This window comes from Peromyscus eremicus, chromosome 2, assembly GCF_949786415.1.
Source record: "Peromyscus eremicus chromosome 2, PerEre_H2_v1, whole genome shotgun sequence".
Taxonomy (NCBI): Eukaryota; Metazoa; Chordata; class Mammalia; order Rodentia; family Cricetidae; genus Peromyscus; species Peromyscus eremicus.
Genome location: NC_081417.1, coordinates 122,689,213 through 122,717,184, shown reverse-complemented (window position 1 = coordinate 122,717,184; position 27,972 = coordinate 122,689,213). Strand labels below are relative to the sequence as shown.

At 42.2% G+C, this 27,972-nt stretch overlaps 1 protein-coding gene across 1 annotated transcript in view; it reads left to right on the top strand.

Moving 5' to 3' along the window:
* Nucleotides 1-27,972, top strand: part of Zyg11b (zyg-11 family member B, cell cycle regulator) — a 53,073-nt gene that overhangs the window by 13,721 nt on the left and 11,380 nt on the right. The window contains exons 3-10 of the mRNA XM_059255849.1: nt 3,632-4,386; nt 11,031-11,171; nt 15,798-15,974; nt 22,417-22,481; nt 23,845-23,944; nt 24,194-24,244; nt 26,921-27,082; nt 27,180-27,234. Coding sequence (XP_059111832.1) covers nt 3,632-4,386; nt 11,031-11,171; nt 15,798-15,974; nt 22,417-22,481; nt 23,845-23,944; nt 24,194-24,244; nt 26,921-27,082; nt 27,180-27,234 — 1,506 coding nt within the window. The remainder of the gene's footprint in view (nt 1-3,631; nt 4,387-11,030; nt 11,172-15,797; nt 15,975-22,416; nt 22,482-23,844; nt 23,945-24,193; nt 24,245-26,920; nt 27,083-27,179; nt 27,235-27,972) is intronic.

The window sequence follows — 27,972 nt, the reverse complement described above, 5'->3', positions numbered from 1 at the left end:
GAGTGGGAGAGTACTGAAAGGTATTGGTTATTGTTTGGGGCTTTATTTTATGGAGTTTTGTGGAAGGAGGAGCTGCTTAAAGGAGATGTTAGTGAGGGTGGTTCTCTGTTTGATTGACAGGTTTGGGTTGTACTGCCTTTTCTCTACTACACACCCCTTACCATGATGCAACTGATTTAAATCATATGTATGCCCAATTATGCCTAAGCATAAAATAGTAAATGGGGGATTCTCTCTAAAAGAACTCTCAGAGTGCCCAGCAGTGGTGGCACACATCTTTGATCCCAGCATTCAGGGGGTAGAGGTAGAGTGATCTCTGTAAGTTCGAGGCTAGCCTGGTCTGCAGAGAGTTACGGGACAGCTGGAGTGGTAACAAAGAGAAACCCTGTCTCAAAAAACAAACAACAACAACAACAACAAAGGTCTCTCAGAGTACACAATTTTTCTTGAGACAGGGTTTCTCTGTGTAGCTTTGCGCCTTTCCTGGAACTCACTCTGTAGCCCAGGCTGGCCTCAAACTCACAGAGATCCGCCTGCCTCTGCCTCCCTAGTGCTTGGATTAAAGATGTGTGCCACCACCACCCGGCTAGTACACAATTTGCCCTGATGGTTATATACCTACAACCTGTCCAGGCTGGATTGGCCCAGATACCTGATACTTCTCACAACATTTGAATAGAAACAGGTGTTATCTCGGGATTGCTAAGAAGAATAACTAGTTTTCATTGTTAAAGCAGGTGTATATGTAGCTCAGTGCAGGTGTGTGGAGGATTCCCAGGTTGCCAGCAGGTTGCAAGGTGCATTGTTAAGAAAGGGCTGCTGGGTGGTGGTGGAGGCACACGCCTTTAATCCCAGCACTCGGGAGGCAGAGGCAGGCAGTTCGAGGCCAGCCTGGGCTACAGAGTGAGTTCCAGGAAAGGCACAAAGCTACACAGAGAAACTCTGTCTTGAAAAACCAAAAAAAAAAAAAAGACAATACATCTGACCTTCAAAAGTATACATCAGACACATGCCATCGCACAGGTATGCACACACACACACACATGCACATACATACATACAGTTTAAAAATATACATGAGCCCTATGGCTTTTCTGCTCAAAACCCTGGAAAGGGCCTTATATGTCACTCCAATAAAAGCCAATGTACGAGGGACTAGGTTGCTGTTTAGTGGTAGAACATTAGCTTTAAAAAACAAAGGGGCTGCGTTACTGCAATTCTTGGTGTCCAGTGTTTTTTGCTGAGCTATTCCCTGTGCTCTCTTGACTCAGTTTTTGTTCAACATGACAAGTTTCATGAAGACTTTTTTAGTTTTTCGAGACAGGGTTTTTCTGTAGCACATGAAGACTTTTAAATGTCTAACAATAATTAAGCTTTGAACATGCTGGGTAAGTGCTCTACCACTTAGCAACAGCTCTCAGACAAAAATGCCTTGGTTCTGATTTGATAATGGCTGTCTGGCAGCTTGAATGGCATCATTAGTATGGACTAGCTGATATGACCATAAAAATTCTTCTTTTAACCCCATACTATGTATTTATCTTGCCCCAAATGCTTACAGCCACAGACTGTTCTTAGAGTACATTTTATAGGTATGGCTGTTATGTTCTTTCTTAGTAGGTATTGTTTGGTATGTAATATTTTGAGGTAAGGCTCTAAAGTGTCATGTTCTTGTAGCACTATTGTCTGGTAGATCCTTTCCTTTTTTTGTTTTTTTGTTTTTGAGGCAGGGTTTCTCTGTGTAGCCCTGGCTGTCCTGAAACTCTCTCTTAGACCAGGCTGGCCTCAAACTCAGAGATCCGACTGCCTCTGTCTCTCAAGTGCAGGGATTAAAGGCGTGAGCCACCACTGCCCAGCATGATAGGTCATTTCTAAGAGGCTTTTACTCTACTTGTTTTATTCACATTTGCCCTATAATTTCTTGGTTTGTTTGTTTCTCCCTCTTTCTTTAGGGAAAAACCTTATTCTCCTTTTAGTGTCTGTGTGTGTGTTTGAGGCAGAGGGTTTAACTAAGTAGTGAACTCACAGTGATGTCCTTGCCTCAGTCTCTCCAGTGCGGGGATCACAAGTGTGTACTACCATGCCCAGATGTTATGTCTTTTCAGTAAGATTTCAAGCACTGGCTACAAGTTTGAGGCCAGTCACAGATGCAGGGTGAGACCATATCTTAAAAACAAACACAACACCACAGGCAGGTAATGTGGCTCACTGGATAAATAGCATTACTGCCAAGCCTGAGACCTGAGTTCTTTTCTATTCTGGAAATCCACGTAGAAGGAAAGAACTAACTCCACACAGTTGTCCTCTGACGTCCACACTCCTGCCGTGCCTTGAGCAGACGTGCACACACATGAATAAATACATACAATTTTTAAAAATTGAAAAACGAAGCTAAGCAGGGTGTGGTGGCGCACACCTTTAATCCCAGCACTGGGGAAGCAGGAGCAGGCAATCTCTGTGAGTTTGAGGGCAGCTTGGTCTACAAATCAAGTTCCAAGACAGCCAGGGCTGTTAAACAGAAAAACCTGTCTACAAAACAAAACAACAACAACAACAAAAGACTAAACCAAAATAAAAAGATTTCAAATCTGGCTAGTAGGTTTTTTTGTTTGTTTGTTTTGAGACAGGGTCTCTATGTAGTGCTGACTGTGTAAATCAGGCTAGCCTCGAACTCAGAGATCTGCCTGCCTCTGCCTCCTGAGTGCAGGGATCAAAGGTGTGTGCCATCACACCCAATTCTGGCTAATGGTTTAAAAACGAAATCTAGCTATTATGTCTACTAAATATATTGTGTGTATGTTTATATGTATAATAATGTATTGTGAACTTAAAAGATACTCTAGAAATATATTGGTATCAATATATTAGTGTAAAGTTTAAACCTTATTCATACATAAACTCTGCAAGGTCCATTGAAGATTGTCTTCCTTGGTCACTTTAGATTGATAGAGACTCAGTCCTCAGAATACTACATCTCTAGAATTTGAAGCCTTCTCCTTTGTCACGAAAGGAGAAGAGAGCGTGGGGAATCACAATTGACTCTCAGGTGCTTAAGCCACAGCCCCTTGACTGTGTCTGGCATGTGGTCCTGTCTGTTGTAAGGAAGTGCTGGGAAGTGCAGCTGCCGGTGTATTTCTTGCTGTGTATATCCACTTGGTTGGGTGAAGACAGCCGAGTGCTGGTGAATCTCTGTCTGTACCAGTTCCATAATCTTGGAAAGTCCCCTTTTGAGTCTCAGTCTAAGTAATAATATCATCATCTCAGAGAATTGTATCAAGTGAAATACAGCAGCATGTATGTTAGAAATTTAAAATAAGGGCTGGAGAGATGGCTCAGTGGTTAAGAGCACTGACTGCTCTTCCAGAGGTCCTGAGTTCAATTCCCAGCAATCACATGGTGGCTCACAACCACCTGTAATGAGATCTGGTGCCCTCTTCTGGCCTGCAAGGACACATGCAGACGGAACACTATGTATAATAAATAAATAAATAAATCTTTAAAAAAGAAAAAGAAAAGAAAATTAAACTAAGATGGAAATATTTGCTATTCTTTGGCTGGTTTTTTGTTTGTTTGTTCTTGTTCTTGTTTTTGTTTTTGTTTTGAAGTTAAAATACTGCTTATTTTTCCCCAGGTCTGCTGAATGATGGAACTGTGGGAATTTTCAGGGGTAACCAGATGCGGCTAAAGCGCGCTTGCATTCGAAAAGCAAAGATTTCTGCTGTTGCTTTCCGGAAAGCCTTCTGCCACCATAAGTTAGTAGAACTTGATGCCACGGGTGTGAATGCCGACATCACTATCACAGACATCATAAGTGGCCTTGGCAGTAACAAGTGGATCCAGCAAAATCTTCAGTGCTTAGTACTCAACTCGTTAACTCTGTCCCTCGAGGACCCTTATGAGCGGTGTTTCAGCCGGCTTTCTGGTCTTCGAGCTCTGAGCATCACTAATGTGCTCTTTTACAATGAAGACCTGGCTGAAGTGGCTTCATTGCCTAGACTGGAGAGCCTGGACATCTCTAACACCTCAGTCACAGATATCACTGCCCTGCTGGCCTGCAAAGACCGGCTCAAGTCTCTCACCATGCACCATTTGAAATGTTTAAAAATGACTACTACCCAGATCCTGGATGTTGTTCGGGAACTAAAACATCTGAATCATCTTGACATCTCAGATGATAAGCAGTTTACATCAGACATAGCCCTTCGATTATTAGAGCAAAAGGACATCTTGCCCAATCTTGTCTCCCTGGATGTTTCAGGGAGAAAGCATGTGACAGATAAAGCTGTTGAAGCCTTTATACAGCAGCGGCCCAGCATGCAGTTTGTAGGTTTGCTGGCCACAGATGCTGGTTATTCCGAATTCCTTACGGGCAAAGGACACTTGAAGGTTAGCTCTTAAAAATGTATTTTGTCTGACTGGTCGATTTTTTTAGTTCCACAAGACTTTGTTAGGATAACTGTCTAATATATGAAAGAAGGCATGGAAAATCATTGTATAGTAGAAAGGCTTGCATTAGGGTAATAGTCCCAAATAAAAGTTCAGTGGGGCCAAGCATAGTGAATGCTTTTAAGCTAAGCACTCATGGAGGCAGAGGAAGGTGGATTTCTGTGTGTTCCAAGCAGCAAGGACTACATAGTAACACCCTGTCTCAAAAGTCCAGTGGGCATGGGGATGGAGTTCATGGGGTAGAGTGCTTAGCTCTAATCCCAGTACTCTGGAGGCAGAGGCAGGCAGATTTCTGAATTTGAGGCCAGCCTGGTCTACATACAGAGTTCTAGGCCAGCCAGGACTACTTAGTGAGACCCTGTCTCAAATAATAGTAATGATAACAGCAACAATAACGATAATGTTTTAAAATATTTGGGCTGGAGATGGCTCAGCAGTTAAGAGCACTGGCTATACTTCCAGAGGACCTGGCCTGGGTTCAACCCCCAGTTCACCCACATGGCAGCTCACAACCATCTGTAACAAGTCCCAGAGGATCTGATGTCTTCGGGCATTCACAGGCATTAGGCACACATGCAGATAAAATCATACACATAAATAAGTAAATAATTTTAAAAATTTTTAAAAATGAGCGTGGTACTTCATTTTTATAATTGTAGAATAGGAAACCAAGGCAAGGTTTGAGGCCAGCCTAGGCTACATAGAGCAAGGATCAGGTGAGTCAAGTCTACATAGCAAGGACCTGACTCAAAACAAAGGATCATTAGAACTTTTTTTATTCAAATATGTACAAAGGTTGAAGTTTCTTGGACTGCTGATTTGACAGCTCAAAAATAAGACAGATTAAATGAAGAGAGCTGAGATTGCCTGTCTCTTATTAGAATTATCCAATTTATCTGGTCAGTGGTGGCGCACGCCTTTAGTCTAGCACTCAGGAGGCAGAGGCAGGTGGATCTTTGTGAGTTCCAGGCCAGCCTGGTCTACAGAGTGACCAGGACAGTCAGGGCTACACAGAGAAATTGTCTTAAAAAAAAAAAAAAGATTTATCCAATTTAGTGTAATTGATAAAAAATCTTGTCTGAAATGGTTATCTCAGTATTGTGATGAGTTTAGGTTGGCTCTTAGCTTAGCTTTATGTGCCTGTTTATAAGACCACAGTAATGGATGTAAGAAACAGCCATTATAATTTCCCAGTATTTTTTTTTTTTTCCCAGACAGGGTTTCTCTGTGTAGCTTTGCGCCTTTCCTGGATCTCCCTCTGTAGACCAGGCTGGCCTCAAACTCACAAAGATCCACCTGCCTCTGCCATCCAAGTGCTGGGATTAAAGGTGTGCACCACCACTGCCCGGCTAATTTCCCAGTATTTCTATGGGGCAGGTGTTTCTAAGAATATGAGATGTGTTTATTGCACTTCATAAACATTACTTTTTTTTAAGATTTATTTATTATGTATACAATATGCCTGTACGCCAGAAGAGGGCACCAGATCTCATTATTGATGGTTGTGAGCCACCATGTGGTTGCTGGGAATTGAACTTAGGACTTCTGGAAGAACAGCCAGTGCTCTTAACCTCTGAGCCATCTCTCCAGCCCAGCATTACTTATTTTTGTGTCTCCATAGTCCTCCTTCCTCAGATTCCTGGTGCTGGGATTACAGATGTGAGCCACTACACCTAATTAAAAAATTTTTTTTCTTTTCTTGTGTTTTTGTTTGTTTTTTGTTTTGTTTGTAGATAGGGTCTCATCACTGTGTAGCCCTGCCTGGCCTGGAACTCACTATGTGGAGGGGGCTGACCTCGAATTCACAGTGATCCTTCTTTCTGTCTTTATCTCTAGAGTGCTGGGATTAAAGGTGTATGCCACCATACCCCTATCCCAAAAGACATTCTTTTTATTTTAGTTTATTTGTGTATACACATGAGTTGCCTAGATGTATATGTACCATTTGTGTGCCTGAGGAGGCTGTCAGATCTCTTGGGACAGAAATTCCATAGTTTCGAGCTGTGATGTGGGTGTTGGGAATTGAACTCAAGTCCTCTAGGAGAGCAGCAGCCTGTGCTCTTAACTGCAGAGCCGTCTCCCAGTCCCAGATAGGGTTTTTCTAGGGTAACAGCCCGCTGATCGTAGATCCTGTCTGTGCCTTGGACAGTCTGAATCTAAAGTCTGTGTGCTTCCACTACACCTACAACCTCTACTGAAGGAGGTCTTGGTTTGGCTTTTCCGCTGTTTTCAGTTCCACCACAGCTGGTCTTCTGACCCCATAATTCCTCCTATGGTTTTGTCACCATTAAGTTTCCTCAGTCTTGCACTTCACAATCTTAAATGTGTTGGCTGCCTCACTCCCAAAATGACTCTTGACATCTACTAAATCCAGTGTTGATTCTCCGACTTCACCTATTTGATCCAGAGTGGTATTTGGCACAGTACGCTGCCTTCCTCCTTGTAATACTTGAGCTTTTTTAAACTTAGCTTCTAGGATATCACACTCACCTTGTTTGTTTTATTTTTTTCTTCCTTGTTTTGTTGCTTGTTTTCTCTTACTGTGTTTTTCCTCATTTTTTAAGGCTTCTGCTGTTAAAATGTTCCATGCCATAGCCCTGCAAATTTTTTTAAAAGATTTGTAATTATTCATTATGTATACAGTGTTCTGTTTGCATGTATGCCTGCAGGCCAGAAGAGGGCACGAGATCTCATTATAGATGGTTGTGAGCCACCATGTGGTTGCTGGGAATTGAACTCAGGACCTCTGGAAGAGCAGCCAGTGCTCTTAACCTCTGAGCCATCTCTTCAGTCCCAGCCCTGCAAATTTGTGACTTATTTTGTTTCTGTAATTACTCTTGCCTAAAAGTCTGAGAAGCAATTATTCTTTTTAAAATTTTTTTTTATGATTTATTTATTTTTATTTCATATGCATTTGTGTTTTGCCTGCATGTATATCTGTATAAGGGCATTGGATCTCCTAGAACTGGAGTTACAGACAGTTGTGAGCCACCATGTAGGTGCTGGGGTTTGAACGCAGGTCTCTGGAAGAGCATCCAGTGCTCTTAACTGCTGACTCATCTCTCCAGCCCTGCAATTATTCTTTTATTTTAGTTTTGTTTATGTATTTTATTTTGTATTTTTTTAATATCTTAATTTTTTATTACATTCATTTATTGGGAGGGATGTGCATGCTTGCTGCACATGTGTGGAAGTCATCAGGTGTCATTTATCTTCTACATCATGTTGATGTACAGGATTGACCTCAGATCATCAGGCTGACTCCTTCAAATTGCCCTCTAACCTCTACACATGTGCCATGCATATATACCCTCAAAAAAAAAAAAGGTAAAAAAACTTTTTTGGAATGTCTTTTTTAAGATTTATTTTAATCAGGGCATAGTGATACACACCTTTAATTCAAACACTTGGGAGGCAGAGGCTAGCCTGGTCTACAGAGTGAGTTCCAGGACAGCCAGGGCTACACAGAGAAACCTTGTCTTAAAAAAAAAGAAAGAAAAATAAACATTAATTTTATCGTTTTGTGTGTGTGTGTGTGTGTGTGTGTCTGTGTGTCTGTGTGTGTCTGTGTGTGTGGAAGCTAAAGGAGCTGGATTTCCCCATGGAGCTGGAGATACAGGGAGATCAGATCTCTCGGGACTGGAATTCCATACAGTTTCCAGCTGCCCAGTATGGATGATGGGAATCAAAACTCCAGTCTTCTGCAAGAGCAATATACCCCCCCTCTTTTTTTTGTTGTTGTTGTTGAGACAGAGTTTTTCTGTGTAACTGACCTGGCTGTTCTGGAAGTCGCCCTGTAGACCAGGCTGGCCTCGGATTCACTGAGATCCGCCTACCTCCCAAATGCTGGGATCAAAGGCCTGAGCCATCACACCTGACACAATATGTTCTTTTAACCACTGAGGCAGCGCTCCATCCCTGGAGTGTCTTCGCAGCATCTTGTAGTTTATATGTTCCTCCCTTCCCTTCCCATTCATTTTTATTTTTTAGATTTTTAAATTTTATGTGTGGTGCTGGGAATCAAACCAGGTAGTCTACAAAAATAAGTACTCATAACCACTAATCCATCTCTCCAGCTCTGTCTCCCCCCTTTTTTTTTTTTTTTTTTTTTTTTTTGTTTTGAGACAAGATCTCACTATGTAGCCCTGGCTGGCCTCAAACTTCTAGAGATGCACCTGCCTCCCACGTTCTGGACTTAAAGGCATGTACTCTTGTGCCCGTCTTCCCACACCCCTTTATTGTTTTTGAGACCCTGATTCACCCTGAACTCACTGTGTAGACCAGGCTGGCCTTGAACTCAAAGATCCTCCTGCCTATGCCTCCTCATTACTGGGATTAAAGGCATGTACCAGACCCTTAGAAACCCTCTCTTTCTTTTTTTTTTTATTAATTAAAAAATGATTACATTTATGTATTATGCCATAGTATACATGGTGGTCACAGGACAACTTGGAGGAGTCAGTTCTTCTGTGTGGGTCCCAGGAACTAAATTCAGGTTTTCATGATTGATAGCAGGTACCTTTATCTAGTGCTCTGTCGCATAGGCCCGCCCTTCCTTGTCTTTTCCTTTAAGCATGTCTACTGGCCTGGCATAGTGGTGCATGCTCTTCATCCCAGCACTTGGAAGGCAGAGGCAGGTGGATCACTATGTGTTCACAGCTAGCCTGTCTACACAGAGAGTTCTTGGCCAGCCAAGGATACATAGTGAGATTGTCACAAACAAAACAAAAACTGGTCTACAGTCCTTTTGACTTTTAGAGTTCTCCTGAGAGTAGAATTTTAGAAATTTTTTGGCTATACATGTTCATGGTCCATATTTCTTTATGTCTTTTTTGGGGGTTAGGAGTTGGGATAGGGCCTTACTGTGTCTCATGCTGGCCTAGTACTTACTGTGTAGTCCAGGCTGGCCTTGAACTTAGAATTCTCCTCCCTCAACCTCCTAAATGCTGTGATTAAGTTTTGAACCACTATTCCTATATTTTCTGCAAATCACTAGCTAGGTTTGGAGTTTAGTTAAATTAAGGTTTGATCCCTTTGGCAAGACCCTTGTTGTGCTCTTTGGGCTCTGTGTAATGTCTAGTCTTCTCTCCCTGTAACACCAGCAGCTGTTGGTATTCAGTATCAGATTAGTAATTCATTGGAGATTGTATGGTACCTGGAGCTGATCATTCATTGGAGATCATTGTGATGCCTTAGTCATTGTATGTGTGTCTGTAATGCATGATACATGTGCGTGTGTGCATGTACACTGACGAGTTTGTAGATGTCAGAGCACACCTTTGTCAAATTGGTTCTCTTTCAACCTTTACTTGGGTTTCAGGGATCAAACTCAGGTCACCAGGCTTGCATGGCAAGCTCCTTCACCCACTGAGCCATCTCACCAGCCCTGTATCTTAGTCATCACTTTTCACTTGCCAGTCTGATTACTTTATAGATATTTCTCATTATCTGTTTGTTTGCACAGTGGTCCTTGAACCGCAGTTTAACATAAGTATATTAACGTTTGTAAATTAAGTTAGGTTCAATTTTGAATAAACTCTTTTATAGAGATTGGTCAATCTGGGGAAATTAACAGGTTTATTTGATGAATACATAATAAATGTTCTTCTGAGCCATGCATAATGCTAGTCACTGTTGACATACTCAGTTGAGTGGTACATGGGTCAGTAAAGTGGGAGGACCATGATAACTAGGAAAAAAATATGGAGGTAACCTGACTTAGATTGGTGTGTCAGGAAGGCTTTTGGGCTTGGCTTAGGAAGGGTAAGTACAAGTTAGTTAAGCAAAGAGAGAAAATTTTAGAGTGGACATTGTATGTGATGACCTTTTGCTGAGATGGAGCTTGACTTTTTGAAAGATCTTGGAAAAGGCCAGCAATCCTGATAGCACTATGATTTAAGGGAATGTTTGCCCTAAGAGGCAGCTTAAAAGCCTCAGTGAGCGCTGGACAGTGGTGACACATGCCTTTAATCCCAGCACTTGGGAGGCAGAGGCAGGCGGAAATCTGTGAGTTCAAGGCCAGCCTGGTCTACAGAGCTAGATCTAGGACAGTGAGGCCAGGGCTACACAGAGAAATACTGTCTTGAAAAAAACAAAAAAACAAAAAAAACAGACAAACAAAACAAAAAAAAAGCCTCAGTGAGGGCTGAAGAAATGGCTCAGTGGTTAAGAGCACTGGCTGCTCTTCCAGAGGTCCTGAGTTCAATTCCCAGCAACCACATGGTGGCTCACAACCATCTATAATGAGATATGGTGTCCTCTTCTGGCTTGCAGACATACATGCAGATAGAACACTGTATATATAATAAATAAATAAATAAATATTTTTTAAAAAGCCTCAGTGAGACAGCAAGGCTTGATGAAGTGTGAAATGTCTTGAGGTTTATTCTAGGTGCTGTGTAGAAAATATTATCTACAGGCTTGTCCTGGGTTCTTAGTTCATTATACGTCTCTGGAGGATGATAGTTAGAAAGTAATCATTTCCATTTGCTTCAAGCTGAATGTCATCTTTACAGCTGATGTTAAGACAGAGAAAGGTAGAGGGTTAAACAAATTCTAAACACTTGTCTTTTGGCTGTTCAAAGGTGTCTGGAGAAGCCAATGAAACTCAAATTGCAGAAGCGTTAAGGCGGTACAGCGAAAGGGCATTTTTTGTCCGGGAAGCTTTGTTTCATCTTTTTAGCCTGACTCATGTGATGGAAAAAACAAAGCCAGAAATCTTAAAGGTAAGAACAAGAAAGTGGTGATATTTGAAATAACTTTTCTAGTAGATTTTGTGTGTTTAGTTTTGACTTTTATTTCTTTTTTATTTTTAATTGGGGTTGTTGATCCCAGTTCCAGTTATTAGTTAAAAATAAGTTAATTGCGTATCATTACAGAAGTTTATAGTAGTCTCATTAAGTAATTTAAATGCTTTACAGTGCTATTTAATTACTTCAGACCAGTAACCCTGAGACAGGAAAATGGAAGTGTAGGAATGGATTCAGTATACTGCATTGTGTGTCAGCCTTATATTCCCACTCAGAAGCGTTTTAGAAATACAGTATTAGAATTCTGGCTGGGCGGTGGTGGCGCACGCCTTTAATCCCAGCACTCGGGAGGCAGAGCCAGGCGGATTTCTGTGAGTTCGAGGCCAGCCTGGTCTCCAAAGCGAGTTCCAGGAAAGGCGCAAAGCTACACAGAGAAACCCTGTCTTGAAAAACCGGAAAAAAAAAAAAAAAAAAAAAAGAATTCTGTAAAATATGACTAGGAAGATAACTCATTGGGAAAGAGTGTTTAGTGGGCAAGCATGAAGAACCCAGTTCAAATCCTAGCATCACATTTTTCTAAAAAGCCAGTATAGCTTTGTATGCTTGTAACCCCTGTGCTAGGGGCAGGTGGAGACAGGAGAATTACTAGGGCTTGCTGGCCCCATTTTAACCTAAGAAGGTGGAGGTTCACACAGCAGGACAACCAGTGTCCTCTGTAATCTACACACATGTGCACATAACATCACTCACAAACATACTACACACATCTCCAAAATAAAGATTTCCATAAAGTAGGGCTAGGGGTGTAGATCAGTTGGTAGAGGCTTGCCTAGGATGCATGAGCCCATGGTTTTAATCTCTAACACTGTATAAACTGGGCATGGTGGGACATGCCTGTAGTCCCAGTACTTGGGAGACGGGGACAAGGCGAATCAGAAGTTCAAGGGCATCCTTGACTACACAGTGAGTTGTGAGACCCTGTCTAAGGAAAAAATGTCCATTAAGCTAGGTACAGTGACACATACCCTTTAATCTAAACACTCAGGAGGCAGAGGCTGATGGATCTTTTCGAATTTAAGGCCAGTCTGGTATATATAGTGAGTTTTAGGTCAGCCAGAGCTACACAGTGAGACTTTGTCTCAAAAAAAAAAAAAAAAAAAAGTTCATTGATATAAATCTGGATGTGTAACCCACTGTTAAGAGTCCTGTCGTCTCATACATTCGTGACCCTGGGTTCAATCCTTAGGAGTGCTGTAGCGGGGAGCAGTGAGATGGTCCCGCAGGTAAAGGGTCGTGCTGAGGACATGAGTTCAGTTCCCAGAGCCCCCATTGTAGAAGGAGAGAACTGACTGCCAAAAGGTGTCCTCTGACTTCCAGGGACATGTGTACACACACACACACACACACACACACACACACACACACACACACGAAAAAAAAGTTGTAAGGTATTTTTCCATCCCATTTATAAACATCCTGTACTTTTGTAACAGACCCATGCTGTTAACCAATTAAGATGTTTTTGAAAGCTGAGAAAGATTTCTTTGTTCATTTTTCTGTTGTACTGAGATTAAATCCAAGGCCTTCCTTGGATAAGTGCTTAACAACTAAGCTACATCCCCACTCAAGAAAGGAAATTCTTTTGGGGGAGGGGTCCTTTTTCTTTGAGACAGGGTCTCCGTGTAACTCCGGCTGTCCTATAACTCACTTTGTAGACCAAGTTGTCCTTTGCCTCCAAATTAATAAACAAACATAAATATTTAACTGAGCCTGGTGGTACAGGCCTGTAATCCCAGCTACCCAGGAGGCAGATGCAGGGGGGTTACAAGTTCATGTTTGACCTGCATTACAGAGTGAGTTCAGGGCCAGCGTAGGTTAGATAGCAAGACTTTATTTCAAAATAAAAATATACAAAGTGAGGAATGGGGGATATCGCTCAGTGGTAGAGGATTTGCCTAAGATGCACGACCATAATGGTTATTCCCCAGTACGTACACACACACACAGGTATGATCAGTTGAACATGGTGGAATTAGGCCATAACTCTAGCATTCAGGAGGCTGAGGCAGAAGGGTTACAAGTTCAAGCCCATGTGAGCTGCGTAGCAAGTTTGAGAATAACCTAGGTTTCATAAGGAGAGCTTTGGGGCTGAGGAGATGGCTCAGCAGTTAAGAGTACTTGTTGCTCTTGCAGAAGACCCAGGTTTGATTCCTAGCACCCATATAATGGCTTACAGCTATTCATAGCTCTAGTTCCAGGTAATCCAACAAGCATGCATGTGGTGCACATACATGCATGCAAGCTAAACATCCATACACATACAAGTAAAATAAATCTAAAAACTAAAAAGAAAAGTAAGGAGACCTTGTCTTAATAAAATGTAAAGTTAGGTGTGGGTGTGTGCCATTAACCCCAGCATTTTTAAGGCAGAGGCAAGCGGATCTCTGAGTTTGCTGCCAGCCTGGTCTACAGAGTGAGTTCTACCCTGGCTACTGCTGTGTAGTTGAGACCTTGTCTCAAGAGAGAGATGGAGGGTGGTTAGAACATATTTGCTACACCCAGTGTATAGCTTAGTGGTAGAGAACTTGCATTTGACCTCTAGCACAAACATCCGTAAATAATAACCAACAGATTTATGAACACAAGAAATTTAGATTTGATAAGACTACATGGGCTTCAGGGATCTGTATCTTACTTAGACCAAGATAATTCTCATGCACATTCAGTTTTGAAATCTAGTGAGTGTAAGACTTTATTTCATACTTCATTTAGTGGGCACAATCTGAAGAGGTGGATTTATCTTCTGTTTTATAGACTGTGAAACTTGGGCCTATGACGTTAAGTCAGTGGCAGAGCTAAACTAAGTATCTTAAATGTTTTAATGGGCTGCTTGGGTAGGAACCATAACATTTTTTTATTGTCACTAATGCCTGTCAGTCTCTTCATACAAACCAGTAGATGCTGGTACTTGGTTTGTCTCACCCCCACCCCCACACACACTTTCAGTGTTTGTTTCTTTTGTGGGGATGTATTGTTTGTAATCTAGGAAAAAAAGCTTGCCTGAAGATGAGAAGACAGAGCGAGCCACAGAGTTAGCCATAGAGGTCAAGCAGTGGTGGCACACACCTTTAATTATAGCCAGAGGCAGAGATCTGTCTGGATCTCTGTGAGTTCAAGGCCACACTGGGCTACAGGAGATTAATCCAGTCTAAAAGAGAACAGAGCCAGGCAGTGGTGGCACACACCTTTAACTCCAGCACTTGGGATCACATACTTTTAGTGCCAGCACTTCTCTCTCCCTCTCCCTCTCTCCCTCTCTCCCCTTCCCCCCTCTTCCCCTCTCCCCCTCTCCTCTTCTCCCTCCCTCCCTCCATTCCTCCCTCCCTCTCTCCCTTCCTTTCTCCTTTTCTTTCTTTCTTTCCTTTCTTTCTCCAGACAGAGTCTCACTGTATAGCCCTGGCTGTCCTGGAACTCACTCTGTGGACCAGGCTGGCCTCGAACTCAGAAATCCACCTGCCTCTGCCTCCTGAGTGCTGGGATTAAAGGTATGTGCCACCATTGCCCAGCTCCAGTTTTGGTTGCTATAAAATTGAGCACAAAGGACTAGATCTCTAGCCCTGATTTGAAAAATTCATTTATTTAGAGATTAAAGATTAAAGCCCATTCACACAAGGAGTTTTGCTGTAAAAGAGAGCAAAGGGGAAAATGGCAATTGATTAAGGAAATAGGATTAAAGGAGGGTTTTATTATTTTACGCAGGATCTTGCTATGAGATCCAGTGTGGCCTCAAATTTACAATCTTCCTGCCTTAGCCTCCCAGTCCTGGAATTACAGGCAAGTGCAGTGCCCCCTTCCCTTATTTATAAATGAATAACTTTTAAAATATGCTGATCTTTTCAATCCATAATTTTAAAAATTATGTAGAAGTCATCATTTCCTTGAGTAGACAGACAAGGAAATGATCTGGCATACCCATGGAGGGATCAGCTTTAGAGAGGATTGCAAAAGATCATTATGGTTTGGCAAGGTGACATGTATTTCTATATCCCGGTAAGGAGAGCACACAGGGAGTCAGAATCCGAAGTTCTTTTCTAGTTACTTCAGTTTTCTTTGTGTGGTTGAAAGCTAGGTTTTGCCAGGGCTGGAGAGAGGGCTCAGTGGTTGAGAGCACTTGTTGCTGTACAGAGAACCTCCGGGGTTTATTTCCTAGCACCCACAGCAGATAGGCCACAACTGCCTGTAACTTCAGTTACAGCACCCTCTTCTGGCCTCTGTGGGCACATACACACATATGTACACACATAAGTAAATAATAAAATAAATTTTAAAGAAAGCTAAATTTTCAGCTGCATTGAACAATGGGGGGACTTTAGAAGGGAAAGAAGTGAAGAACAGTTGTATAGTCTGGGGAGAGGGTGGTTTTTATTGCATTCTAACTGGAAGGGAAGTTTGGGAATTAAGAATAATAATGGCCTAGGCTCTCTGCATATGAACATATCTTTGAAGTTATTCTAGAGCAACAAAGCAACCTCACTATATGAAGAGGGTTTGTATTTATGAGGTGAATTAAGAGGACTAAATGTTTGTTTTATTTTGTTTCAGCTTGTGGTTACTGGTATGAGGAACCATCCTATGAATTTGCCTGTGCAACTGGCTGCTAGTGCCTGTGTGTTTAACCTAACGAAGCAGGACCTTGCTTTAGGCATGCCTGTCCGGCTCCTTGCTGATGTGACCCATTTGCTGCTCAAGGCCATGGAACATTTTCCTAATCACCAGCAGGTAAGCACTCACTTACTCCCACTCGAGTATTCTTAGAGTCTTCTTTTACGATTCCTGCTTCCCTGCAGTTCACTTTAATAAAGCAAGCCTTCTTGTCTGTTGTTGTTTTGTTCTTTTGAAGCAAGACCTTTTGTAGCCAAGCTATTCTTGAACTCCTGATCCCCCCGCCCCAAATCCATTTCCAAAGTCCAGAGATTAGGCGTGTATCACCATGCCCAGAATTAAAACTTATTGGTGTTCCAGGCATGGTGGTATGTACCTTTAATCATAGCATTTGGGAGGCAGAGGTTGGTGATCTCTAAGTCTGAGGATAGCCTGATCTACACAGTAAGTTTCAGGGCAGCCAGGGCTACATAGAGAAAACAAAAACAAAAAACAGAACCAAAAATGTATTGGTGTAATTAACAAAGGAAAACTAAGGGAAAAAATTTAGTTAGGAAGTAAGGGTGGGAAAAATGGAGAGTGATTGTAATAGATAATGGATGTGGGATTTTTTTTTTTCAATGCTAGGACTCAAACTCAGGGCCTTGACAGTGTTAGGCCAACACTCTATCACTAAGCTAGCTGCATCCTCAGCTGCATTTCTTTTGGAGATAGGAAAACATGGTAAAAATTGGTAGAATGTTTGCCTAGGACACACAGAGCCCTGGGTTTAATCCCCAGCTCTGAATAAAACTGGGTATGCTGGTGCATGCTGTAATTCAGAGCTCAGGGTGTGGGAGCAGGAGGAGCAGGAGTTCAAGGTCATGTTCACCTACATAGCAAGTTTGAGGCCCAAACTGGATTATAGGACACTGTTTAAAAAAAAAGAGGCCGGGCGGTGGTGGCGCATGCCTTTAATCCCAGCACTCGGGAGGCAGAGCCAGGCGGATCTCTGTGAGTTCAAGGCCAGCCTGGACTACCAAGTGAGTCCCAGGAAAGGCGCAAAGCTGCACAGAGAAACCCTGTCTCGAAAAACCAAAAAAAAAAAAAAAAAAAAAAAAAAAAGAACTGTACTAAAACGAACTGTGGCAATAGATGTGCAACTCTGTGCATACACTAAAAACCACACATAACAGGAATTGTATGCTATGTGAATTATATCTTAATAAATCTCATAAAGTTAAACATCTGTACGAATACTATGTAGCCGGGCAGTGATGGCGCATGCCTTTAATCCCAGCACTTGGGAGGCAGAGGCAGGCGGATCTTTGTGAGTTCGAGGCCAGCCTGGTCAGGAAAGGCGCAAAGCTACACAGAGAAACCCTGTCTCGGGAACCACCCCCCCCCCCCAAAAAAAAAAAAAAAAAACAAACAGAATACTAAAAACAGCAGTGAATGGCTGCTCGGGGTCTTTTTTTTTTTTTTTTTTTTTTTAAATTTTGGTTTTTCAAGAAATGGTTTCTCTGTGTAGCCCTGGCTGTCCTGGAACTCACTCTGTAGACCAGGCTGGCCTCAAACTCACAGATCTATCTGTCTGCCTCTGCCTTCTAAGTGCTGATATCAAAGGTGTGCGCCACCACTGCCTGGTAGCTGATCACATCTTTAATCCCAGTGATCCTAGCACTTAGGAGGCAGAGGCAGGCGGATCTCTGAGTTCAAGGCCAGCTTGATCTACAGAACAAATTCTAGGACAGCCAGGGCTACAGTAGAAAGACCCTGTATGAAAACAAACACAAAAACACAGTAGCGAATGATGACTCAGTTACTGTTAGATTGTTAAAAAACGAAGGTGGAAAGAGAGACCTGATCTGGCCCTAGGTGGGACTGTGTTTATTTATAGCAAGGGAGCATTTTCTTACCCAAATGTGCAGTTGGCCAAAATGCCTACAAAGGAAGATGCAAAGTGACTTCTGTAGTCTGCAAGGGAAGCTGGGAACTGTAGTCTTTTAGCAGGAAGTATCAGTTGCAACTACAGACCACAGCCTAGATCAGTCTCTGCAGAAGGCTACATATGTGATTTCATGTACTCACTTGAAAAACTCAGAGTTAACCAGTATGTTAATTATTAGTATTTCTGTTGAGAAGGGGCATAATTATATAGCCAGGTTGACCTTGAACTTATGATCTTTCTGCCTTTTCTCAGTGCTAGGATCACAGGCAGGCCTGTGCACCATTTTTATCCAATGTTATTTAAAGGTAGAAATACATAAGCCAGGTGATAGTGGCGCATACTTTTAGTCCCAGTGCTTGGAAGCCAGAGGCAGGCAGATCTTTGAGTTTGAGGCTTGCCTGGTCTACAGAGTGAGTTCCAGGACAGCCAGGCCTACACAGAGAAACCCTGTCTCCAAAAACCAAAAAAAGAAAAAGAAATACATGTTGTTTTTGAAGTTATTGGGCTGAGAAGTGGTTCAGTGGGTAGAGGCACTTGCACTAAGGACTAATGACAATAATTTGATCCCTAAATCCTGCAAGGTGACAGGAGATTACTGACTCCTGTGAGTTTTCCTCTGACCTTCACACATGACCGTGTGCCCTGGCATCATGTGTGCTCCTTCAGGAACACACACACACACACACACACACACACACAAACTTAAGATGATAGAGCCTAGCAGCTAAGGAAGTTGCCACCAAGGCTTGACAGCCTGAGTTCAACCTCCAGGACCCACACTGAGGAAGATACTGACTCCCACAAGTTGTCCCCTGGTCCCCCACCCCACCCACACACAGATGAATACATAAAATAAAATTTTTTTCCAAGTTAAAGGCTTTTAAATACATAGTTTGTGCAGGCCAAATGTGGTAAATTCGTGTAATCTAAGCACTTAGGAGGTGAAGCTGGAAGACCAGGGATCCATGGTCATCCTTGACTGTGTAGTGAGTTCAAGCCAGTCTGGGAAATATGAGACCTGTTACTGATCATTCCCCTCCAAAATATTCCTTAGGCGGCTGGTGTCTGTCCATTAAAGATTCAGAGGTACTGCCTTATAATACATGTATTTTGTAAATATTTTCTCTATTTATTTAATAACACGTAGGGAGTTAAGAGATTGAGTAGAGTGCTTGCAGCACAATCGTGAGGACCTGAGTTCAGATCCCCAGCACCATGTAAGAGCTGGGTGTGGAAGCTGTGCAACTCCAGCACTGGAGGGCAGAGGCAGGCAGATCCTGGTGGCTCTTTGGCCAGCTGGTCTAGGTGACTTTAGCTCTAGGTTCAGTAAGTATATTAGTTACTTTTCCAGTCTGTGATCAAATATTCTGCTGAGGTCAACTGAAGAAAGCGTTTACTTTGGCTTATAGTTTGAGGTTACAGTCCTCTGTTGTGGGGTATCGTAGCAGTGGAGCAGGAGGATTGCTGGCAGCATTGCATCAGTAGTCAAATGGGGGTGCTTTCTAGTATTGAGCACACCTTTTCCTTTTATACACTTCAGGATCCTAGTTTAGGAAATGGTGCCATCCACAGTGGGTGAGTCTTAACTCAGTTAACCTAATCAAGATAACCCCTCAGAGGCCCATCACTAAGTCGCATCAAATTGACAGTTGAGATTAACTATCACAGTAAGATATTTTGTCTCAAATAAGATAAAGAATAATAGTGGAAGATTACAGTATAGACCTCTGGCCTCCACATGCTCGTACACATCAAACCACACATACACACCACAAATAAGTAAATTGTTTTAAAATAGAACATTTAAATGTTGCTTAATTTATGGGGCTGGAAAGATTGCTCAGTGGTTAAGAACACCTGCTACTCTTTCAGAGGACCCAGATGAGTTCCCAACACCTACAAACAGCCAACAATCACCTAGAACTCCAGCTTCAGGAGGAATCCGAGTCCTCTTCTGGTCTGGGCAGGCATTACATGTACATGGTACACATGTATACTCAGGCACACACACATAGATGTTATATAAATAAATAATAATAATAAAAAAATCTGAAAAAAAGACTTAATATTTAGATAGGCATGTTGTTATGTATCTGTAATCCCAGCTACTGGAGAGGTTGAAGAAGGAGGATCTCTTAAGCCCAGGAGTTTCAAGCAATCCTGCTCAACCTAGCAAGACTCTGGTTCCTGTCAAAATAAAGAAACCCCTCACAGAAGGAAAAGTTGCAGCTACTGGATGCTATTATGAACATTTTCTTCAGCTATTTGAACTGAATGTCATAGGAACTTGAGGGAAATGAGTAGCGCTGTCAGGTACATAGTGTATGGACAAGAAGGGACAGGAAGACTCAAAGAGCAGGTGATGGAGCCACATCTTGAAAAATGGATAAGAGGGCTGGAGGTTAAGAGCACTTCCAGAGGTCCTGAGTTCAATTCCCAGCAACCACATGGTGGCTCACAACCATCTGTAATGAGATCTGGTGCCCTCTTCTGGCCTGCAGGTATACGTGCAGACAGAACAGTGTATACGTAATAAATAAATCAATCTTTTAAAATGGGTAAGAAAAGCAGTTGGACCTATACGGGAATGTACAAACTGTTTCAGGGAGGGCAAGTTGCTTGTGACCAGAATGCAGGAAGGGCAGTGTAGGATTAAGCCAGTGATAGCCAAATTTAGTGAATGGCAGTATAGAAAATTCTTAAATGTTTGCATATTTGAGGCTAGAGCCACAAAAGTCAAAATTGCAGCTTGTCAGAACTTGAAGAATGTAACAAATGTCCTCTTCTCTGTTTGCTTACGGTGTTTTGCAGAGGGAAGCCATCATCAGATCAAGTGATGCTTTTCTCTGTTACCAGCTTAAGCCATTAGTCCAGTTTAGTGTCTCTTTCTTTATTCAGTTTAGAGTATGTGCCCCTATGATGAGGTCTGCGGTTCAGACAAAAAACCCTCATAATTTAGCATAGCATAGCAAAGTACTAAGAAACAAGTCAGCTTAAGAGCCCTCATGTCAAAATCCAAAATTGGAGACTGAAAAACAAAACTTTTGATGCGTGTTTGATACTCAGAGAGCTTCCTATTTCAGGGCCTTTCAGATTTTGAGTTTTCATATTTGGTCTGCTCAACTGGTAAAGTCCATGACAGTGTTCCCAAATCTTAATGCTTGTTCTTCCTATACCCTGGTCAGGAGCTGCTTGCCCTTAGAGTGGCCTGTCTAGTTCCATAACAAGTTCACTGCTTTTCCTAACCATTTTTCAAGATAATGGCTCCAACATAACCAGCTCATTAAAATCTAGCCTTACACTAGAAATCTTGCCTTACACTAAAATCTCTGAAATCCGATTTTTCTGCTCCCAGATATTTCAGCTGGGGGCTGGAGAGGCAGTTAGGACAATTGAAAACTAGAAAAGCATCCCGAGAGATGTAAATACCAGACCCTAAGAATATAGCTCAGTTGAGAGAGTGCTTGCCTTGAATATACAAAGCCCAGGCTCTTTCCTGGGAGTAGGGCATACACTTCCTTGCCTGTAATACCAGCACTTCAGAGGTGAAAGCAGGAAAATTAAAAGTTCAGTCATCCTCAGCTACATAGTAAGTTAGAGGCCAGCCTGGGCTGCATGAGACCATGTCTGAAAACAAACAAAAACAGGGTAGGGGGATGGGTTGAGGGCTGGAGAGCTGACTTAGTGGACAAGACTTGCTCTTACAGAAGATTCAGGTTTGGTTCCCAGTTTCAGAATGGAGGCTCACAACCTTCCCGGGATCCATTGCTATCTTCTAGCCTCTGTAGACATTAGGCACACATGTTGGCACACATATACACAGACAAAACACGCACAAAATAAAAATAAATACTTTTTAAAGTCAAAGGATTTTCAAAGATCATGGTTTAATGTACTGATATAACACCTGAATTGAATTCTCATGTTTAAAAGTATAATGTTTTCCTAAAACAATTTATTCTTGATAGCATTTATAAAGAATTAGCTTAGGGTTTGGAGAGATGGCTTAGCAGTTAAGAGCACTGACTGCTCTTCCAAAGGACCCGGGTTCAATTCCCAGCACCCATATGGCAGCTCATTACTCTCTGTAACTCCAGTTCCAGGGAACCAGGGGATCCTCACACAGACATACACACAGACAAAGCACCAATGCACATAAAATAAAAATAAATAAATTATTTTTAAAAAAAAGAATTAGCTTAAAGAACATAATTTTGGTTAGGTGTGGTGGTACACGCCTTTAATCCTAGCACTTGGGAAGCAGAGGCAGGTTGATCTTTGGTAATTCAAGGCTGGTCGAGCCTACATAGCAAGTTCCTGGACAGCCAGAGCTACGTTATTGAGAAATCTATCTCAAATCAAGAACAAAAATTGTGTGTTTTTCAAGATTTAAAAACAGTAACTGGAGCTGGTTGTATAAGTAACTGGAGCTTAGTGAGTGTTTGCCTTGCATTCATGAACCCTGGGTTCCGTCTCCAGCACTCAGCATGTCCGCACCCTCCTTATACACATTTAGACATAATTTTTAAAATATTTTTTAAAAGACTGTCTTTGGATAAAAGATAACAATGATGTTCTTTTCAGTTTTTTTTTTTTTTTCTCTCTCTCCCTCTCGCTTTTATCCTTTAGTTACAGAAGAATTGCCTCCTCTCACTTTGCAGTGACCGGATTCTTCAAGATGTTCCATTTAACAGGCAAGTAATAGGTTGACAACATGAGTTCAGTCCCCAAGACCCACATGGTAGAAGGAGAAAGGTGACTCCCTCAAGTTGTCCTCTGACCTCCATGTGCATGCTATGTGAGAACATGCATGAGTGCACACATTCACATATAAATAACTTTTCAAAGTTTTTAACAGAGAATATGCTTAAAGCTGTGATGTTGAAATACTAAAATGTTTTTATTGTAGAAGATAAAATGCCAGTTTTGACTATATTTCTACATTATTGTGTGTGTGTGTGTGTGTGTGTGTGTGTTGTTGTTGTTGTTGATAATGTGTGTGCACAGTGTTCACATGTATCAGTGTGAAAACCAGAGGTTGACATTGAGTGTCTTCCTCAATTGCTCCTTACCTTATTTTTTTGAGACAGGGGCTCTCACTGAACCTGGAGTTCATGGAGTGGGCTAGACTGGCTGGCCATCAAGTCCCAGGGATCCTCCTGTCTCTGCCTCCCCAGAGTTAAGATTACAGGTATGCTTTGCCATGCCGAGCTCTTTTACATGATTGCTGGGGATTCAGCTCAGGCCCTCTGCTTGCCCAGCAGGCACTTTCCCATCTGAGCTCTCTCCTCGGCCCCTATGCTCCTGTTTCTCTACCATCGCTACCATTTTGATGAGCACAGTGGTACAGGCCTATAATCCCAGTCGAAGAATCAGAAGTTCAAAGCCTGCCTGGCAACTTATTCGGACTGTCTCAAAATAAAAACAGAGAGCCAGATACGGTGGCACATGCCAGTAATCCCAGCACATGGAAGGTAGAGGCAGGAAGATCAGCAGTTCAAGGTCATCCTTGGCAACAGAGAGAGTCTGAGGACAGCCTGAGCTACATGAGACCCTATTTCAAAAAGACATAAATGAGGACTGGCAAGATGGCTCAGCTGGTAAAAGCACTTTCCACAAAAGCCTGACCACCTGAGTTCAAACTCTAGAACCCACGGTGGAAGGAAAGGACTGCTTCTCACAAGTTGTCCTCTGAGGGCCACATACGTACCATAGCATGCATTCACATCCATGCACATCATAGACAAATACACACACACTACCAGTAAGGGAAATAAAAAGAATAGACACCATAGATAAATAAAGAAGATAAAGGGCTGGGGATATATCTCTGTGGTAGAGCCTTTGCCTAGATGAGGTCCTGAGTCCAGTCCCCAGCACAGAAAAGAAACCAAAAAGGCAACATTTTGAAAACACTAATGGTAATTTGTTATTCTCTCTCATTAAGAGAAAGCTTCCTTCCCTTCCCACACACGAAGTTGTAGCATCAGCCCTCACCTGGCTCCCTGAAATCCTGCCTGGATCTCCAAGATTGAGGAAACCCTCTTGTGTTTTCAGGTTTGAAGCAGCCAAGCTTGTCATGCAGTGGCTTTGCAACCACGAAGACCAAAACATGCAAAGAATGGCAGTTGCTATCATTTCCATCCTGGCTGCCAAGGTACCTGAACTAATGGTTTCCCAAAGGCAGTTGTTTCTCATTACAGTTACTACTGCCCCTCCATTTGTGTGCCAGAAAAGCTAGTGCACCCCTTCCTTCGCTAGCCTGCTTGTTGAATTGCGTTAAGTATTGCAGAATTGGAAGCTAAGGGGCTATTTCCGTCTGGCTATGGAGGCCGTTATGGTGAATTACGATGAACGTTCGCCTACTAATAATTGGACACTCACTTTCTCTTACATTTGCTTCCAGCTTTCTACAGAACAAACTGCACAGCTGGGTGCTGAGCTCTTCATAGTCCGGGTAAGTTTATTTTCCCTCTTTTTAGGGCACTACATGGTGTTTTGGGTTTTTGTTTGTTTGGTTAAGCATTTATTTCATGCGTTTGGGTGCTTTGCTTCCATGTATGTCTGTTCACTCTGTGGAGGCCAGAAGAGTGAATTGGATCCCATGGGACTGGAGTATAGACAGACAATAGTGTGGTATATCTTCTGTGAGTATGTATGAGTATAGGTATATGTGTTCCTGGGGATCTAGGCCAGGGCTTCACACACGCTAAGTCAGCTTTCTACCACAGAAACCCCCATCCCAGCTGCTATTTTTTAAATTAGTTCACTTTTCTAAGTGAATGTATTTAATTGTGTTGTTTTGTTTTGATGTTCGGTCAGTTGTAGACTTAGGGATTGTAGATAGCTTGCATATGCCAGGCACATGTTTCACCACTGAGCTGTATTCCTGACCCCAAATGTATGCTTTTCCATTTTATACATTTATTTATTTCCTTTTTATGTGTATGAGTCTTTTGCCTGCATATATTTATGTATACCATGTGCATGCCTAGTGCCTGCAGAGGTCAGAAGAAGATGACAGATACCCTGAAACTGGAGTTAAAGGTCATTGTGAGCCACCGTGTAGGTGCTGGGAGTTCTCTGCAAATGCTCTCTAGTCACTGAGCCATCTCTCCAGGCCCAAATGTATCTTTTTTTTTTTTTTTTTTTTTTTTAATTTGAAGTAACTTTAGTTCTTGACAGATGCAAATAGCTGTGAACTAATAGTCAGTCCTGGACTCAGGAGTTAAGAGCACTTGCTGCTCTGGCAGAGGACCTGGGTTTGGTTCACAGCACCCACATTGAGTGGCCTGAAAGTACCTACAACTCCACTTCCAGGGGATTCAGTGCTTTCCTGGCCTTCATGGGCAGCTGCTCACATGTGGTACACATATATGCACTCAGGCACACATATACACATAAAATAAAAATAAATGTTTTTGTAAATAAAAGTGAAAAGGGCCATATTTTGGAACCAGGCATAGTGACACATGCCTTTTATCCTAGCACTTGAGATACGGAGGCAGGTGGATCTCTCTGTAAATTCAAGGCCAGACTGGTCTACGTTGTGAATTCTAGGCTAACCAGGGCTACTTAATGAGACCCTCTCTCAAAGAGGTGGAGGGCTATGTAGATATCTCAGTAACTCTGGCTGAAAGTATGTGAGAAGATTGAAGAAAGTGGTCTACTTGATACATGCCATGTGAGCAGAGTTAACAGTAATGATGAAAATAGCTAAGTTTGTTGTTCTTGAGGTTGAGCCCAGAGCCTAGTGCATGTTACTCCTGCCCAAGAGCTGGGGCTAAAGGTATGCGCCACCACCGCCCGGCTCAAACTGCATTTCTTAGGCTAGTTACAGTAGACATAGTGTGCAAGGAGATGTGTGAAAGCTGTGTCCTCTCAATACCTAGTGTAAACTTCAGTTCTCTTACCACCGTGTGTGTAGCCCAGGGGGGACTTGAAGTCGTGACAGCCCTCCTGGCACAGCCACCCAAGTCCCCGTGTTACAGGTGTAAGCTACCCTGCCACAGCCACCCAAGTCCCCGTGTTACAAGTGTAAGCTACCCTGCCAGCCTTTTCCTTTCTTCCTGAGAGAAAACCTGAAATTTGTTAGAATCTAATTCTTTTATCACGTTGATTATGACCAAATTACTTAATATTTCTTAGATCCAATTTACATCCTTAGAAAATGATACCTATATATAGGTATCATTTAGTGTAAGTTAGTAAATACTAGTTTTGTCTCACTTCACCCCCTCCTCCTTTCCTTAAGTCTCAGGTTTTATTATAATGGTATACTAATTAAGATAGCTGGTTCAAGACCAGTGAGATGAGTCACTGTAAAGGCAACTGCCACCAAGTCTGATGACTTGAGTTCAGTCCCTGGGACCTAAAGGTGGAAGAAGAGACCACGGAGGAATGCTTTCTTATACATCCCTAGGACTACCTGTTCAGAAAGGGCACCGTCCACAATGGGCTGGGCCCTTCCACAGCAATCACTAATCAAGGAAATACACTACAGAATTGCCTACAATCTTAAGGAGGTATTTTCTCATTTGAGAGTTCCTCTTCCAGAGTGACTGTAGCTTATGTCAAGGTGACTAGCCCTGAGTTGCATAGCAAGATTGTCTCAAGAAATAATATAAGGCGGTGGTGGCGCATGCCTTAAATCCCAGCACTCCAGAGGCAGAGCCAGGCGGATCTCTGTGAGTTCGAGGCCAGCCTGGGCTACCAAGTGAGATCCAGGACAGGCACAAAACTACACAGAGAAACCCTGTCTTGAAAAACCAAAAGAAAAAAAAAAAAAGAAAAGAAAAAAGAAATAATACAAAACAAACTAGGGCTAGCAAGATGGCTCAGCCAGTAAGATGCTTCCTGCCAGCCATGGCCACATGAATTCCATCCCCAGTGCCCACAGGGTGGAAAGAAAACCAACTCCTGTGAGTTGTTCTCAGACCTCTGCACACATACTGTGGTATGGATATGCTCCCCTCACACACACTCTAAATAAGTAAGTATAGTTTACATTTTTTAGAACCTTTACAGGGAATGCTTTAAGCTATGAGAATAGTCCTCATGGATTTGTGGTTATTGGTAATCTCAAATTATGACAATTTAATAATGAAAACTTAATTCTTTTTTTCTTCTTTAGCAACTTCTTCAAATAGTGAAGCAGAAAACTAATCAAAATTCAGTGGACACTACATTGAAATTTACTTTGAGTGCCCTTTGGAACCTCACAGATGAATCCCCAACAACATGCAGACATTTCATTGAAAATCAAGGGCTGGAACTCTTCATGAGAGTTCTAGAGGTTAGAATGGAAATTTACTTAACAGTTGGATGTGGTTGATTTCTTTGAGCATTTATTTGTTTATTTAGATCGTTATATGTTCTTTTCTTTTGTGCAGTCTTTCCCAACCGAGTCATCCATTCAACAAAAAGTTCTAGGACTTTTGGTAAGATGTACACCATTCCTGATTTAATCCCAAGGCATAATTATTTTCTGTCTGAGTGTGTACATTGGAAGTTGCTGCTTGGGCCCTCAAGGCTGTTGGGTTGGTGAGGATACTTGCTGCAGAGCCTGATGATAGGAGCTTGATCCTAGAACCCACATGATGGAAGAAAAGAACTCACCTGCAAGTTGTCCTCTGATGTCTACATGTGAGATACACACACACACACACACACACACACACACACACACACACACTTCGAAATAGATAAATAAATGGGGGTATAGGTCAGTTGATAGAGTGCTTGTCTAGCATGCATGAAACTTGGTTTCCATCCTCTGCATCATATAAATTTGGGTGTTTAAGGAAAATATAAACATGAGTATAATAAAAGTAAGATTTACATACACCTGTAATCTCAGCACTCGGGAGATGAAGGGTGGGAGCAGGAGAATCAGAAGTTTAAAGCATCCTCTTCAGCATAGCCAAGGTTACATGATACCTTGTCTTAGAAAGAATGAAGGAAGGAAGCTGAGTGTGATAGTGCAGGTGAACCTACATAGTAGTGAGACCCTGTCCCAAAAAGACCAGAAGAAATGCAGAAAGATGGTGGTGTGTTGTTTTTGAACATCTAGTGACAATGGAAAACAAATAAAATATAATTATTAAATTAAGATAAAACAAGCCTGGTATAGTGGTGCAATTCTTTAATCTCAGCTCTCAGGAAGCACGGGCAGGTGGATCTCTG